The sequence below is a fragment of the Jaculus jaculus genome, chromosome 15, assembly GCF_020740685.1.
Source record: "Jaculus jaculus isolate mJacJac1 chromosome 15, mJacJac1.mat.Y.cur, whole genome shotgun sequence".
NCBI lineage: Eukaryota > Metazoa > Chordata > Mammalia > Rodentia > Dipodidae > Jaculus > Jaculus jaculus.
In genome coordinates this window covers 54,662,800-54,678,880 of record NC_059116.1, presented here as the reverse complement: position 1 = coordinate 54,678,880, position 16,081 = coordinate 54,662,800, and the positions used below count along the sequence as shown (strand labels likewise).

Genomic DNA, 16,081 nt, shown 5'->3' with positions numbered 1-16,081 from the left:
AGACTTGGTAACTAGCACATGTAATTCTAGCACTCCAAGAATTACAAAGAATTCAAGGCCAGCTTCTGCTATACAGTAAGTTATAAGGCAGCCTGGGATACAGTGTAAAACCTCATCTCAAAGAAAAAATAAAAATAAAAAATAAAGAAATAAGTGGGGCACAGTAGCACACACCTTTAACCCCAGCACTTGGAAGGCTAAAGGTAAGAGGACTACTGTCAGTTCAAGGTCACACTGAGACTACAGAATGAACTCCAGGTCAGCCTGGGCTAGAGACCCTACCTCAAAAAATCAAGAGAGAGAGAGACAGAGAGAGAGAGAGAAAGGAAGCGAGGAAGGAAAGAAGGAAGGAAGGAAGGGAGGGAGGGAGGGAGGGAGGGAGCTGGAGAGATGGCTTAGAGGTTAAGGCACTTGCCTGTGAAGCCTGAGGACTCAGGTTCAGTTCCCCAGTAGCCAAATAAGCCAGATGCACAAGGTGGCACATGAGTCTGGAGTTCATTTACAGTGGCTGGAGGCCCTGGCAGGCCCATTTTCTCTCTCTCTCTCTCTTTCTCTCTCTCCAATAAATCAATAAAATATTTGAAAAAACCAAATAAATAATAACTAAGACCTACAGGTATAAAATGGCTAAGTACTTTCATACAAAGATAACAGATATATATTGAAAACTGATATGACTAAACTATTGAACATAACATTGATATAAAAAAAATAAAGCTAATAGAGAAAGGAAGAGGGGAGGATACTTAATAGGTTGATATTGTATATATGTAATTACAATGATTGTAATGGGGAGGTAATATGATGGAGAATGGAATTTCAAATGGGAAAGTGTGGGGGTGGAGAGGGAGGGAATTACCATGGGATATATGGAAAATGTTAATAAAAATTTAAAAAATAAATAAATAAATAAAGCTAAGAGCTGGGTGTAGTGGCACACACCTTTAATTCCAGCACTTGGGAGGCAAAAGTAGGAGGATCACCAGGAGTTCAAGGCCATCCTGAGACTATATTGTGAATTCCAGGTCAGCCTAAACTAGAACAAGCCCGTACCTCAAAGAAACAAAAAAAAAAAAAACTAAATACTTAATAAATTTATCTACAGAATTTTACAATCTTAGATTTGAAAAATTCTAGCATTTTAACAAGCCATGTCCAAATTAACATTAAATCGTTTAATAAGAAAATACTATGGCCACAGCACTCTTTAACATACCCAATCTTCTCTGATTTCAAAAGATAAGCAAGGTTGGGTCTGGTTAAAACTTGGATGAATGAAAAGACTAAAATTAAAAAAAGAAGGCTAGAAAGATGACTCAGTGATTAAGAGTACTTCCTGCAAAAACATGGCCTAAGACCACCTGAGTTCTTGTCCCCAACACCCAAACAAACACCTAGGCATAGGCATGCAATGTCTATATCCCCATGCCTGTGAAGGGTAAAAACTGAAGAATTTTACACACACAGAGGAGGGAGGGAGGGAGGGAGGGAGGGAGGGAGGTGAGAATAAAGCAGGGAGCAGTGTGAAGAAGTGAACATCATTCAGACTGACAAAAGGCACACATTGCTATATCCTCACTTCCAGCCCCTATGTCATGTGTCCCCCCCACCCACCTGCCCGCCCATCTCTGCCTCAACCATGCCCAAAAGAGAATCTGAAGGGAATGCCAAAGGAGATAAAGTCAAAGTGAAGGATGAGAAGATTTGCAAGGAAGTCTGCCAAACCAGACCTCCAGAGACAGAAGACCCCTGCAGCCGGGCATGGTAGCATATGGCTTGATAATCCCAGCACTTCTGAAGCAGAGATAGGTCAACTTGGGAGAGAGTGAGAACCTACCACAAAAAAAAAAAAAAAAAAAAAAAAACTGAAAACTGAAAAACTAAAGGTACCAGAGATGCCAAGTGAAGTGTGTTCAAAAGACAGCTATGCTCACCACCATACCACCAATGCCACACTATGTGCATATTTTTTCATAACTGTGGGCTTCTGGTGACTCTAGAGTTTAAAATAATACTTTTTTCAAATATTTTATTTTTGTTTACCTATTAGTGCATGTGAGAGAGAGAGAATGGGCGTCCCAGGGCCTCCAGCCACTGCAAACTAACTCCAGACTCACATGCCACCTTGTGCCTCCGGCTTACATGTTTTCTGGGGAGTCAAACCTATATCATTAGGCTTCTCAGGCAAACACCTTAATCACTATCTAGCCCCGAAATACTAGCTTTTATCAAGTTTCAAGAAAATGCAGAATTTTTATTTATTTTTTTTTTAAAGCTATGTTGTTTTGGAGGAAAAGATACATGGCACTAACAGAATGTTTCCCAAGCTGGAATGATGATGGGAAAACACTTTTCTCTGCCAGTTTAAGAGACTCCTGCTAGCTCCAAGGAGGAGGAATTCCTTGTTGATACAAACATTCACCTTGGCACCAACACCTTGGAGAGTAGGAATACTCAAAATTCATTTTTATATCTTCCTCCCTATTCACCATCAACATAAACTTAATGCCTTTAAATCAGAGACCTGTTGGAACATGAATCCTTAAAATCAGTTTTGCCAGGCTGGAAACATGGCTCAGCAGTTAAGTTTATGCTACTTGAGCAAACATGTGGGCCTGAGGAGGTCTAAGACTGCAAGAATTAGAATTTCCAGTTCCCACATAAACAGTTGGACGTGACCATGAACACCTAGAACTCCAGTTCTGCAGGGGAGCAAAGACCTGAAAATTATACGAGCTCCTCAACCTCAGAAATCAGTAAAGATTGGCTCAAAACAAGACCAGGTAGACGAGTGATAGAACAGGACACCTGACTTCTGCTCCAACCACCACAGGTGAGTGCCCCTCCCCCTTCCCTACTGCAGGTACGCATATATGTGGCACCACACTATACCAAATAACACATACCATGCCACACCATGCACATTTATATACACAAGCAACAACAAAACATTAGTTTTGCCAGTATATCAGATGACCCAGGCCCTGCAGTGAGGTCACTAAGATATATTCCTCAAAAGAACAGTAGTTCCTTTCTAAAAGACTGGGCTGAAGAGACAGCTCAGCAGGTAAAGGTGCTTCCCAGGCAAGCATGAGGCCTCAGGGGTCCTGCCAGAGGATATCTGATGTTCTCCAACCTCTGTACACTCTGCACACACATGCATACAACACACACACAAAATTGTGGGTCTTCAGATTGACAATTCTGTTACTGTCATTTCCTGAAAGTCAGGGTCAGCTTGTGAAAGTTTTAAATAGCATTGCTTCATGTGAAACTCTAAACTTTCCCTGTTAACAGCAGCAAATCGAAGATGTCACTGGATTTTACTGTGGCTTTCTGATTTGGTATTCCATACAATAAGAGAGTTTGAAAGTTCTTGCATACCACTGCCAGGTGTGGTGGCACATAACTGTAGTCTCAGCACTTAGGAAGCTAAGATACAGGATTGTTGTAAGTTCAAGGCTAGGTTGGGTCTACAGAGTGAATTCCAGGTCAGCCTGGGCTAAAGTGAGATTATGCCTCAAAATAATTTTTTTTTAAAAGGAAGTCTTGTATATTGTTAATGAGTGCCTGCCCAATGTCCTGCCTAAAATACTATGATTTTTTTTTATGGAAACTATCTTCAATAGAGCTTGATAAAATCTGAAAACACAAAAGCGAAGCTTACCTCTGTTCATCTCCCGCACTTATGTCATGTAAAAGCACATAGTATTTAAGCGTGTTCGGGATAAACCACTTTGGGTAGGAACATTCACTATTGTGCTGAAGTCGATGCTGTTCTTGTGACAGCTTTGAAAACTGCTCCACAGGATCAGCTTCACCAGAAGACGCCACCAACATACCTATACACCGTTTTATTAAGGAAATTATCACATACCACTCAATGACATGATCAATATAAAATAAGGATTTATTTTCTAGCCAGGAATGGTAGTGCTTATCTGTAGTATCAGAAGGCTGAGGCAGGAGAATCCCAAGTTCAAGTCCTATCTGAGGACTGACAAGTGAGTTCAAGGCAAGCATGGGCAAATTAGTGAGACCCTGTCTAAAATAAAAAAAAAGTAAAGAAGAGGGCTGGAAAGATAACTCAGTAAAAGAATGCTTTACCTAGCATATGTGACATCCTTTGTTCAATCCTCAATAGTATTTTCTCACCTAAATTTAAGGAGTTCAAGGTCTGAGTTCAAGGGTTTTCACCCCAGGCACAAAATAAATTTTACAATATTCCAAGATTCTAATGTTTAGAATTTAAACTTAAGATTCTTCATCAAACAACTGCAAGTTAATGAACTGTAGTAAATCTTCCATTCTGTCTCAGTACAATTTCAGACTTGACACTACCTCATAACATCTCTTTGAAATGTAGTTTAAAAAAAAAAAACAGGGCCAGGTGTGGTGGCACATGCCTTTAATCCCAGTACTTGGGAGGCAGAGGTGGGAGGATCGCCATAAGTTCAAGGCCACCCTGAGACTCCATAGTGAATTCCAGGTCACCTTGAGCTAGAGTGAGACCCTACCTCGTAAAACAAAAACAAAACAAAAAACAGGGCTGGAAAGATGGCTTAGAGGTTAAGGTGCTTGTCAGGTTCGATTCCCCAGTATCCACATAAGCCAGATGCACAAGGTGGCACATGTGTATGGAGTTTGTTCACAACAGCTGGAGGCCTTGGCATATCCATTTTCCCTCCCTCCCTCCCCCTCCCTCTTTCTCTCTCAAATAAATAATTACTAAACTAAGCCAAGAGTGGTGGTGTTCACCTTTAATCCCAGCACTCAGGAGGGTGAGGTAGAAGGATCACTTCAAGGTCTCCCTGAGACTACATAGTGAATTCCAAGTCAGCCTGGGCTAGAGCAAGACCCTACCACAAAAAAACAAAACTGGGGCTAGAAAGTTTGCTCAGCAGTTAAGGCACTTGCCTGTAAAGCCTGAGGACCCAGGTTTGACTCTCCAGTACCACATAGGCTAGATGGCACATGCATCTGGAATTTGCTTGCAGTGGCTAGAGTCCCTGGCACACCCATTCTCTCTGTGTGTGTCTCTCTCAAATACATAAATAAATAAAATGTTTTTTTAAAAAAACTAAAAAGAAGTCAGACATGGTAGAACATGCTTATGGTCCCAATTTAGGAGACAGAGAGGCAAAAAGAACAGGAATTCCAGGTCATCTTCCACTGTCAATTTTCCCTCCATTCTCAAGAATTCTTTCTTCATTGCTATTTTTTAAATTTTTTTTATTTATTTACATGTGGTGGTAAGCACACCAGAGACTCTTATCACTACAAACAAACAACATATGCTTGCTGCCCTTTGTGCATCTGGCTTGATGGGAAATCAAACTGAGGCTTTGCAAACAAATGTCTTCAACTGGTAAGCCATCTCCCCAGCCCTAATTCCTAGGATTAATAACTTACAAAATAAATAGTGTAAAGATGATTTAAAGGGGGCTGAAAAGATGGCTCAGTGGTTAAAGGAACTCGGTTGCAAAGCTTGATAGTCTGGGCTTTATTCCCCCCATAGTCACATCAAGCCAGATTCACAAAGTGGCACATGCATCTGGAGTTCATTTACAGTGGCAAGAGGCCCTGGAGCACCCATACTCTGTCTCCCTCTATCTCAAATAAATAAATGATATTTTAAAAAAAAAAAAGATGACTTACCAGGCCAGGAATGGTGGTGCATGCCTTTAATCCCAGCACTCAGGAGGTAGAAGGATCACCTTGAGTTTGGGGCCTCCCTAAGACTACATAGTGAATTTTAGGTCAGCCTGGACTACAGCAAGACCCTACCTCGAAAAATCAAAAATAAATAGATAAAATATTTTTTTAAAAAAGATTAGGAAGTTTGGCCAGTGACTCATTGTTTAAACCCACAGATCCCAGTCCCAGTTACTGCAGTTAAGGGGAACAGGGTGTCCATGGTGGCCCCTGCCCCTAAAGACACTGGTCTGTTAACAGGCTCAGCTCATCCATGTAAGTACAAGCCTTATGGGCTAGGAAACAATACCTTGCTGCATTGCTTGTTTTCCCTTCCCAAGTTCTGTTTCCATCTGATCATTTCTGCCACTTCACATGAATAAGGCATTCCTAAACTCTTTTCTGAACAGCGTCAACCTAAAGGACAGTAAGAACCAGTGTGCTGGTGACAGCCCTGTGCCTGTGCCTCCCAGCCTACAATAAAGGCTTTACTCCTTGAAGAAGGAAAAAAAAAAAAATATATATATATATATATACATACATATATATATATATATATATATATATATATATATATACACACACACACACATACATACATATATATGTATGCATATACACACATGCATACACATATATATACATATACACACACATTGTACACACACACACACACACACACACACATACTTAGGGCTGAAGAGATGGTTCTGTGGTTTAAGGCTTTTGCTTGCAAACAAAGCCTGATGGCCTGAGTTTGATTCCCCAGTACCCACATAAAGCCAGATGCACAAAGAGGCCCACACATCTGGAGTGTATTTACATTGGCAGGAGGCCCTGAAGTGCCCATTCTCTTTCTCTCTCTCTCCCCCTCTGCCTCTTTTTCTCTATCTCTCTGTATCTTAAATAAATAAATTTTTTTTAAAAAAAGATGACTTTAAGGATACATGCTAAATAGTGGTTCAGAAATTCATGATCTGATGCTGGCATTGACTGAAGAAATGTCTCTCTGTAAGACTCAAACCATGGAGTAGTGGCTAAAATTAACAACATATTAGCAGTTAAAATTCTTCAATAAAATCAGTTTACAATACACAAAATTTCAATTATATATTCCTAACATATAACAATCTCTAGCAATAATAACATTTTTACTTGTGCCATATAAAGACAAATATCACTTATTTGTAGATGCTACATTTTATGTGTATATATAAAATCATTTGTATATAAAAAGATGTACATAATATATACATAACATATATATTTATTTAGGCAGTCAAACAAATAATATTCCTACACAGAAATATACATATTAGCAAAAAAAGAAAAGCAAAAAACAAAAAAAGCAAGTTATTCCTAAACCTACACAACACTGCTACAACCACTTACCTATGAATACTCTAAACATCATCTATGTGAATAAGGGTATTTTACACCTAACATTTTGGGCATTTCTAATATCAGTCACATATGCAGAACCTTTTTTTTGAAGGGGGGGGTCTATATTTTACTTATTTGTTATCTGAGAAAGAGGCAAAGATTGAAAGAGAGAGAATGGACACACCAGGGCCTCTAGTCATTGCAAATGAATTCCAGATGCATGTACCATCTTGGGCATGTGGCTTTACGTGGGTACTGGGGATTCAAACCAGGGTCCTTAGGCTTTGAAGGCAAGCACCTTAACTGCTGAGCCATCTCTCCAGCCCCAATCAGACCTTTATCAAAAAAGATATCACTTTAAAAAAAAATATTTAATTTTTATTTATTTATTTGATAAAGAAAGAAGAGAGAGAATGGGCACGCCAGGGTCTCCAACCACTGCAAACAAACTCCAGACACATGTGCCCCCTTGTGCATCTGGCTAACATGGATCCTGGGGAACAGAACCTGAGTCCTTTGGCTTTGCAGGCAAACACCTTAACTGCTAAGCCATTCCTCCAGCCCAAGATATCACTTTTTAGCACTAGTTCTCAGCTGCAGTTCACCATAACTGGAAAGGGAGCATGTCTACTGATGTATAAGGAAAGAGGTCAGGAAAATGTAAAACTTCTTATAGAATAAGACACCCCCTTACAAACAAAGAATTATCTGGCTCAAAATGTGAATATTGGTATGGTTGATTACTTAAGTATGATTCTAGCAAAGCCTTTTAAAAATTTAAGAATTTCAAAGGACATTCACCTTACAATCAAATACTAAGAATCATATTTCATTTTTGTGTAAGTGCATATAATGTAATTATTAGAATGTCAACTCTTTAGCACTTCATAGTACATGTATTCTTTTTCATATGAACTTAGTTAAACTTAGCTGGATGTATTGGCCCACACCTGTACACCTATAATCTCAGTACTCAGAAAGCTGAAGCAGGAAGACAGGTACAAATTTGAGGCCAACCTTGGTGACAGTGTCTCAAAATAAAAACAAACAAACAAAAACTGGGCATGGTAGTGCATGCTTTTAATCCTAGCACTTTGGAGGTGGAGACAGAAGAATCACTAATTCAAAATCATCCTCAGCTACATCCTGTAGCTACATAGCTATAGTATGCTCAAGGCCAGCCTGGGCTACATGACATTCTGAATAAATAAATTAATTAGAACTTACATGGGTTTTATTTCACTAAGTTTAAGCAGATTATCTAAACTACAGTTTTACTTAAACAGATACTCTATTCCTAGCTATGTGCACTATTACATGGTGTGTAAACACAGCAAATATATTTTTTGCTTTTATTATAATACATTAAATAATTTAAAAAATAAATTAGATGTCTTGACTAAAAAGCATATACAGCTGGTACAAAATATGCAAGCTTTTAACTGTGACAAATGCCTTATAAGAATTACCCATATATTTGTCATAATTCACATAATTCATTATGAAGTCCATTATTATAACAATTTCCCAGAAACATTATAACCTCCACAGAAAATGGAGAACAAATGGCATAGACTAATATCTGTCACAGTAGGAAACTAATTTTATAGCCAACCAATAACATATATTCTTTCCTCCAAATCAGTTAAAAATAGTCAGTCTCTGGCTAAAAATTCCATGTATATTTTCATTTAGTACCAATACCAAGGAAAAAGATGAGGGGGATGTAGCACAGCTGGTAGAATGTCTGTCTAGCATGTATGAAGCCCAAGGTTCCATCCCCAAGACCCAATATTTCATAAAACTGGGTTTAGTGGTACACACCTGCTATAAGCCCAGAAGCTGGGAGATTGAGGCAAAGGATCAAGTCACCCTCAGTTGCACAGCTAGCACAAGAGCAGCTGGGCTTTATAAGGCCCTGTTCCAAAAGAAAAATTCAAAGAGAGAGATAGCCAAGTTGCCGGGCATGCCTTTAACCCCAGCACGAGGGAGGCAGAGGTAGAAGGACTGCTTTGAGTTGGAAGCCTGCCTGGGAATTACAGAGTGAGTTGCAGATCAGCCTGGGCTAGAGACCCTACCTCAGGAAAAAGAGAAAGAGAGAGATAGTGAGATCAAAGGTTAAGACATCTCAAAAGGGAAAAAAAAAAAAAAAAAGCATCTCCACAAAAAATATTGTGCCTATTTTTCTGCATAACTTGATGCTTCACACACACACACACACACAAAAATATAGTCATGACCCTTGAGTACTCTCCACACCTTTGGCAGTGTATGCAAATTGTTACTATCACTTTGCCCTTAATAAAGTGTCTTTCTCCTTTAAAAAGAAAAAAAATGTGGTCATGAGAATGGATTTGTTTCATAGTGGGATTAGAACTTCTGAAAGAATCAAGTATGTTTTTCCAAAATAGCTATGCTATGCAATACTCTCTGTATTAACAAAATACAGCTGGATGTAGTTGTACATACCTATAATCTAAACAACAGGGGGCTGGAGAGATAGCTTAGTGTTTAAGAGCTTGCCTGTGAAGTCTAAGGACCCCAGTTCGAGGCTCAATTCCCCAGGACCCCTGTAAACCAGATGCACAAGGTGGCACATGCATCTGGAGTTCATTTGCAGTGGCTGGAGGCCCCGATGTCCCCATTCTCTCTCTCTCTATCTGCCTCTTTCTCTGTCTGTTGCTCTCAAATAAGTAAATATATAAATAAACAAACAAACAAACAACAGGGAGGGGAAGCAAAAAGAGCAAAAGTTCAAGGACAGCTTCAGCGACATAAGTCTGGTTCATAAAAAAAAAAAAAAAAAGGCTGGGTATGTAGCTCAGTTGGACAGTACTTGCTTAACATGCAAAAAACCCTAGGTTCCATAGCCAGCACTGCATAAACCAAGCATGGTGGCACACTCCTACAACCCTACCACTGGAGATGTGGAGAAGTTATGTAGACAAGGGAAAGGGACATAAAGAGAAAATTAAAATTCTGAGTACTGTTTTATAATTTGATTTGCAAGTATGTAAGTATAATTATATAATTTAAAATAAACTAAAACGGCAAAACATACACAAGCTCTTTAAATTTAAACTCTCAAAGAAACTATAAGTTTGTAAGTTTCTTTAAATTTAAGAATTTATAAGATTTTTTTTAATTTAAGAAGGATACTGAGTACTCAAGTAAGGATATAAGAATCAAAGAAAATACTTAAAACTTCCTAAGGGCAGACATGGGTCTTCATCTTATAGACAGGTCACAGTCAGATTAAGTTTGTTCTTCAGGACCTGCAAAGGTATATGTAACTCCTTTGTCTACCTTTAATTCTGTTAAATGATAGTTAAGTTAAGGGTATCCTTCTATTGTTGCTTTCTTACTTTATTCAAATGGCACTTTGTGTAGAAAGTGCCATTGTTATATTTAACAGAAATGTTAACACTAAATGGAAACTAATTCTCTCCTGAATAGTCTGGAATGAAATCAGTATTTTGCTACTACTCCTTTTTTTACTTAGAACTAAAACAGCAACCATGTTATCCTACTGAAGGTTCTCTATATAAAACGTTCTTTGTCCTGGTAAGGGCAATAAGCTCTTCCTTCTTATCAAAATAAGATTCAGTTCAAACTTGACTATTCCAGGACAATGCCTGCAATTAGGAAATGTTATGTCAAGAATAAATACAATAGATAATAGATGATAGGCTAGATAGATGTAGCACCATATGCCTGCCTTCATTATAGAAAAATTAGTTAGGCATGCTCATTGGGACAAATATGAAAATGTAGTAAGGAAGGGTAATAAGCAATAGAGAGGAGTGAAGACAATGTGAAAATAAGAACCACCAGAAGAAATACCTGTGTTTAACGAAGACTTTTTCAATTCCATCAAGGTGTCTTTCCAACTACCATACCAAAAAACATTAGCTTTAACTAACTCATCTGATGAAGAAATTTCAATTCCATCAAAGTGTCTTTCCAATTACTGTACCAAGACACATTAGCTTTAACTGACTGGCTTATGAGGTAAGTATCTAACATCTGTTTTGCTTTGTTTTGTTTTGTTTTGTTTTTGAGGTAGGGTCTCGCTCTAACTCAGGCTGACCTAGAATTCACTCTGTAGTCTCAGGGTAGCCTTGAACTCATGGAAATCCTCTACCTCTGCATCCCAAATGCTGGAATTAAAGGTGTGTGCCACCACAACTGACAAAACATCTATGCAAAATGAAGGAAAGTTTCACATTAATAGCAAAGACTAGAAGCAAACATCTGAATTTATAACCAATGCCTTAAGAAAAGAGATAAAATAATTTTAACAGCCCCCAGAGTATTCTATTATGATGGAATTTTATTCAAGTATTTCATTTCCAGTATTCCAGGCTATGATGGTTTATAATGATTGTTAACTCAGCAGAACCTAGAATCACTGAGAGAGATTATGTAGATTAGATTAGACATTGAGCATGTCTGTAACAGATTATTTTGATTAGGTTAATGAAGGTGAGAAGACCTAATTCATGGGCTCAGGTCCTGGATGGTATAAAAAGAAAACAGCTGTTCTCTGCTTCCTGACTGTGGGATGTATATAGCCAGGTCTGCCTCAAGCTCTTAGTTTATTTTAAGCATAAGGCCTAAAGTTAAGAGACAGGCAGAGAGTAGCTTTAAGAATTCATCTCTGGAGAAATTAAATGGCCCCAAAGAAAGCAATTACAATGAAAATTTGAATAAAAAACTACAAATCTGCCGGGTGTGGTGGCGCACACCTTTAATCCCAGCACTCAGGAGGCAGAGGTAGGAGGATCGTCTTGAGTTCGAGGCCACCCTGAGACTACATAGTTAATTCCAGGTCAGCCTGGACCAGAGTGAGATCCTACCTCAAAAAGCCAGAAAAAAAAAAAAAAGTAAGAACCAGACTCTCAAAAGTCTACTCACAGCCTCACAACAAAAGAAAGATCACTTACCTAATGAGCTTTCCTTGTGACCAGTTAGTGTCTTATATCTCAATTGGCAATAGGAAACAGTGATTTAACAAACATGAGGAATGGTTCCCACACAAAAAAGACCAAAATGAACTGAAAAAAAATCATACAAATGAGAGAAAAGGCATAGAATAGAAGAAAATTAAAAAGACAAAAAACCCACTGTATCCTCAGAGTTCCACAAAACATTCCACACACAAAAAAAAGTATGGCACAAATTTAAAAACTGAAAAAAAAGTAGCTGGAGAGATGGCTTAGAGGTTAAGGCACTTGCCTATGACACCTAAGGACTCAGGTTCCCTAGTATCCATGTGAGCCAGATGCACAAGGTGGTACGTGTATCTAGAGTTTGTTTGCAGTGGCTACAGGCCATGGCACTCTCATTCTCTATCTCAAATAAATAATTTTTTTTAAAACTAAACAGAATCAGAAATAAAGAAAATTTCTTTTACAAAAGATAGCAGATATTAAAATTTCAGTAGAGAGTAAAGATAAAAGTAATAATCACAGAAAGAGACAATATTAGGAAAAATGGTAAGAACATTAACTAATGTTGTACATGCAGCTAACAGTAGTTTCAGGGGTGGAAACAGGCAAACAACTTTGAAAAAATAAAAGAATCCAAGAAGCCAGGAGTGGTGGCACATGCCTTTAATCCCAGCACTCCGGAAGCAGAGGTAGGAGGACCACCCTGAGACTACATAGTGAATTCCAGGTCAGCCTGGGATAGAGTGAGACCCTACCTCAAAAAACCAAAAGTAAATAAATAACTAAATAAGAGAATCCAAGAAGTTATCTCAGGACTAAAGATACAGCTGGGCATGGTGGCACATGCCTTTAATCCCGGCATCAGGAGGATCACTGTGAGTTCAAGGCCAGCCTGAGATATAGTGAATTCCAAGTCAGCCTGGACTACATAGAGCATGACCCTATCTCAAAAAAAAGAAAAAAAAAAAAAAAGGTAAAAATAACACATATGATCAGACTTTTCAAAGGAACTGCTCAGTACAGTGACTGAAAAAGGAATCATAAGAGGCCCAATATGAAATTTCAAAACAGTAGATAGGGATAGAGATCATTTACAAGTTTCAGAGTCGAAAGGAAAAAGTTTGAGCCTCTTAAGAGCAGTGCTAGAAGAAAACAGATTAATTCTGAAGTAAACAATTTCTAACTATAATATATTCAGTTAAACCTTTAGTCAACTACATAAAATAAAAACATTTTCAGAGATTCATGTCTCAAAATTTTTACCTTCCACACACCTTCTCAGGAAGCTACTAGAAAAGACCTCTCCACCAAATCAAGAAATACACTTGGGGGTGGGGAGCTACGGAGATGACTTAAGAGTTTAAGACACTTGCCTGCAAAGCTGAAGGATCCAGGTTTGTTTCCCCAGGACCCACATGAGCTCGACAGATGCACAAGGTGGCACATGTGCCCAGAGTTCATTCAGAGGCCCTGGTGCACCTATTCACTCTCTTTCTTTCCCCCTTTCTTCTCTCAAATAAATAATAAACGTTAAAAAATGCTTGCAAAATAATATTTTTTAAAAAAGAAAGAAATACACTGGGGCTGGAGAGAGATTAACACTTACTTGCCTATGAAGCCTAAGAATACAGGTTCGATTCCCCAGTACCCATATAACCCAGATGCACAAGGTGGCACATGTGTCTGCAGTTCATTTGCAGTGGCCAGAGGCCCTGGCACACCCATTCTCTCTCTCAAATAAACAAAAAAGAAACACTGCTGGGCATGGTGGCACACACCTTTAATCCAAGCACTCAGGAAGCAGAGGATCGATTGCCTTGAGTTCAAAGCCACCCTCACACTACAAAGTGAATTCCAGGTCAGCCTGGGCTGTGAAACCCTACCTCAAAAAATTTTTTAAAAAGAAAAGAAATACACTGAAGTATGAATGAGAATGAGCAGACCATAGGGGCTAAACCTAGCACTCAAGAGGCTGAGGAAAGAGGATCACCCTTGAGGTCAAGGCCAGCCTATACTACATAGTAAATTCCAGGCCAGCCAGCATAAAGAATACTTAGAGTTTGTCTCAACACCACACCACCAACCCCCACAAAAAAAAAAGGAGATGAAATGAAAGATTATAAAAAGAAAAGGAAAAAAATACTCAGGGTGTCAGCTGTGGAATGTACCATAGAGTAATCCCATCCAAGATAGAAAAGAATATTTCTCAACTTGTGTTTATCTTCCTCCAGTGGACATTTTTAGCCTCCCCCCACCCTTTTTTTTGAGTCAGGATCCTAAGGCAATCTAGAGGTAGCAGGGCTCCCTGAAAGTAAAACAAGAGATGTTCTTGAGCCTACTTTTGCAGTCTCTACTTTGATAGAGGTCAGAGAAAGACAGATTTGCCTAAATGACTCCCCTAGATCTGTTTTCCCTTAAACTCAACCTGAATCTCTCCCTGGAAGAGAGACAATTCCAATCTGGCTCTCTTAAGTGAGCTTCTCTAGCCTCCTTGGGTATAAGCTTTACATCTCTTCTATCTCTTAAGTTCTGGGCTTCCCCATTTCTACAAACTGTTCATGCCCTCTCTTAAGCATGAGCTGTGACTTCCCTAAATTCTATCTATAAACTAATAAAACTTGTAAGCTTTACCCTCTTGTGGATTTTAATTCTTTAAACTCATAAGACAAAAAAACACCCCAAAATTCCTGTATTATATTGATGCAATGACAATGGGGAATTGACAGGGAAACCTAATTCCTTTCCCACACTCTGTATTCCAGGCTGGCCTTGTATAACAGCAACTCTCCTGTCTCAGCCTTCTGAATGCTGAAATTACAGACATAAGCCACCACACTAAGATTTTTTTAACGCTTTTTTTCTAACCACTCCTTCCAACTATTTTTCCCCCTAACAGAAGGTCTTGTATATGTTAAGCATGTACTCTATTACTGAAGTACATCCCCAGCCCAAACATGTTTATAGAATTATATAACAGATATACATGGACATGACCCTTCAGAGAACTATAAACTAAGACAGTTTAAGGTTAGCAGGTTCCCCCCAAAGTAAAAGTGAGAAATATCCTTGAGCCTATGGGGGGGGGCGACTCTCTTTTTCCTTATCTTTTTCTTTTTTTCTAAAGGAGTCTTTGCAACCACCACCTTGCAGCAGGCCAGAAATGTCAAGTTTCCCTTTCCTAGAAATGTAAAAGGGATCACTCCCTTTCCTGGAAACCTGAAGTGCTTAGCCACCTGACTGGAGGCTGGACTGATCTTACCAGTTCAGCCCCATCTAGTGACTTCCAAGGCAGATTTCCCCACTCAAGACCTCTCTCTCCAACTTGGGAGCTTTACTTTCCTTAAGAGTTCTGGTATACAAATTTGGAGACCCCCTACTGTCATTCAGAAGTTCTGCCTTCCTTCTTTCCTTTAAACTCTATTAAGAAAAGAAATCTAAAGCTGGGCGTTGTAGCGCACACCTTTAACCCCAGCACTTGGGAGGCAAAGGTAGGAGGATCACCGTGAGTTCGAGGCCACCCTGAGACTCCATTGTGAATTCCAGGTCAGCCTGGGCTAGAGGGAGACCCTACCTCAAAAAAAAAAAAAAAAAAAAACAAAAACAAAGAAAAGAAAAAAAAGAAATCTAAACTTCACCTTGTATATGTTCTCTGAATTTCATTCACTGAATTCATAAGACAAGGACCTGAAGGCCATTGACTCATGGAAGCTTCATGTGACCATGACAGTTTGGCGCCCTAACTGGGTTACAGCCCAGTCAAGAGCCAAGGGTGGCTCCATTCTTCTCAAAAATATCTCAAAATCCCCTATCAAAACAGTGTAATGCCAGGCATGGTGCTCTCACCTTTAATCCCAGCACTCTGGAGGCTGAGGTAGGAGTATCTCTGTGCGTTCAAGACAAGCCTGGGCTACAGAGACTCTGCTTCAAAAAGGAAGGAAAAAAAAAAGTTTAATAATGAAAAAAAAATCCCCCCAAACAGCAACTTTCATCGAAGGGATGATATCCTCAGTGCTATTTTAGTTAAATTTTATAAAAGGAAAATATGTACAGAA

General features: G+C 39.0%; 1 protein-coding gene across 5 annotated transcripts in view; it reads right to left on the bottom strand.

The window, feature by feature from the left end:
- The window catches only part of Trappc8 (trafficking protein particle complex subunit 8), a 148,927-nt gene that overhangs the window by 116,581 nt on the left and 16,265 nt on the right, over positions 1-16,081 (bottom strand). For all 5 annotated transcript variants that reach the window (XM_045135008.1, XM_045135010.1, XM_004668420.2 and 2 more), the window contains exons 3-4: positions 6,642-6,731; positions 3,668-3,842 (exon numbers count right to left, since the gene is read on the bottom strand). In XM_045135008.1, coding sequence (XP_044990943.1) covers positions 3,668-3,842; positions 6,642-6,731 — 265 coding nt within the window. The remainder of the gene's footprint in view (positions 1-3,667; positions 3,843-6,641; positions 6,732-16,081) is intronic.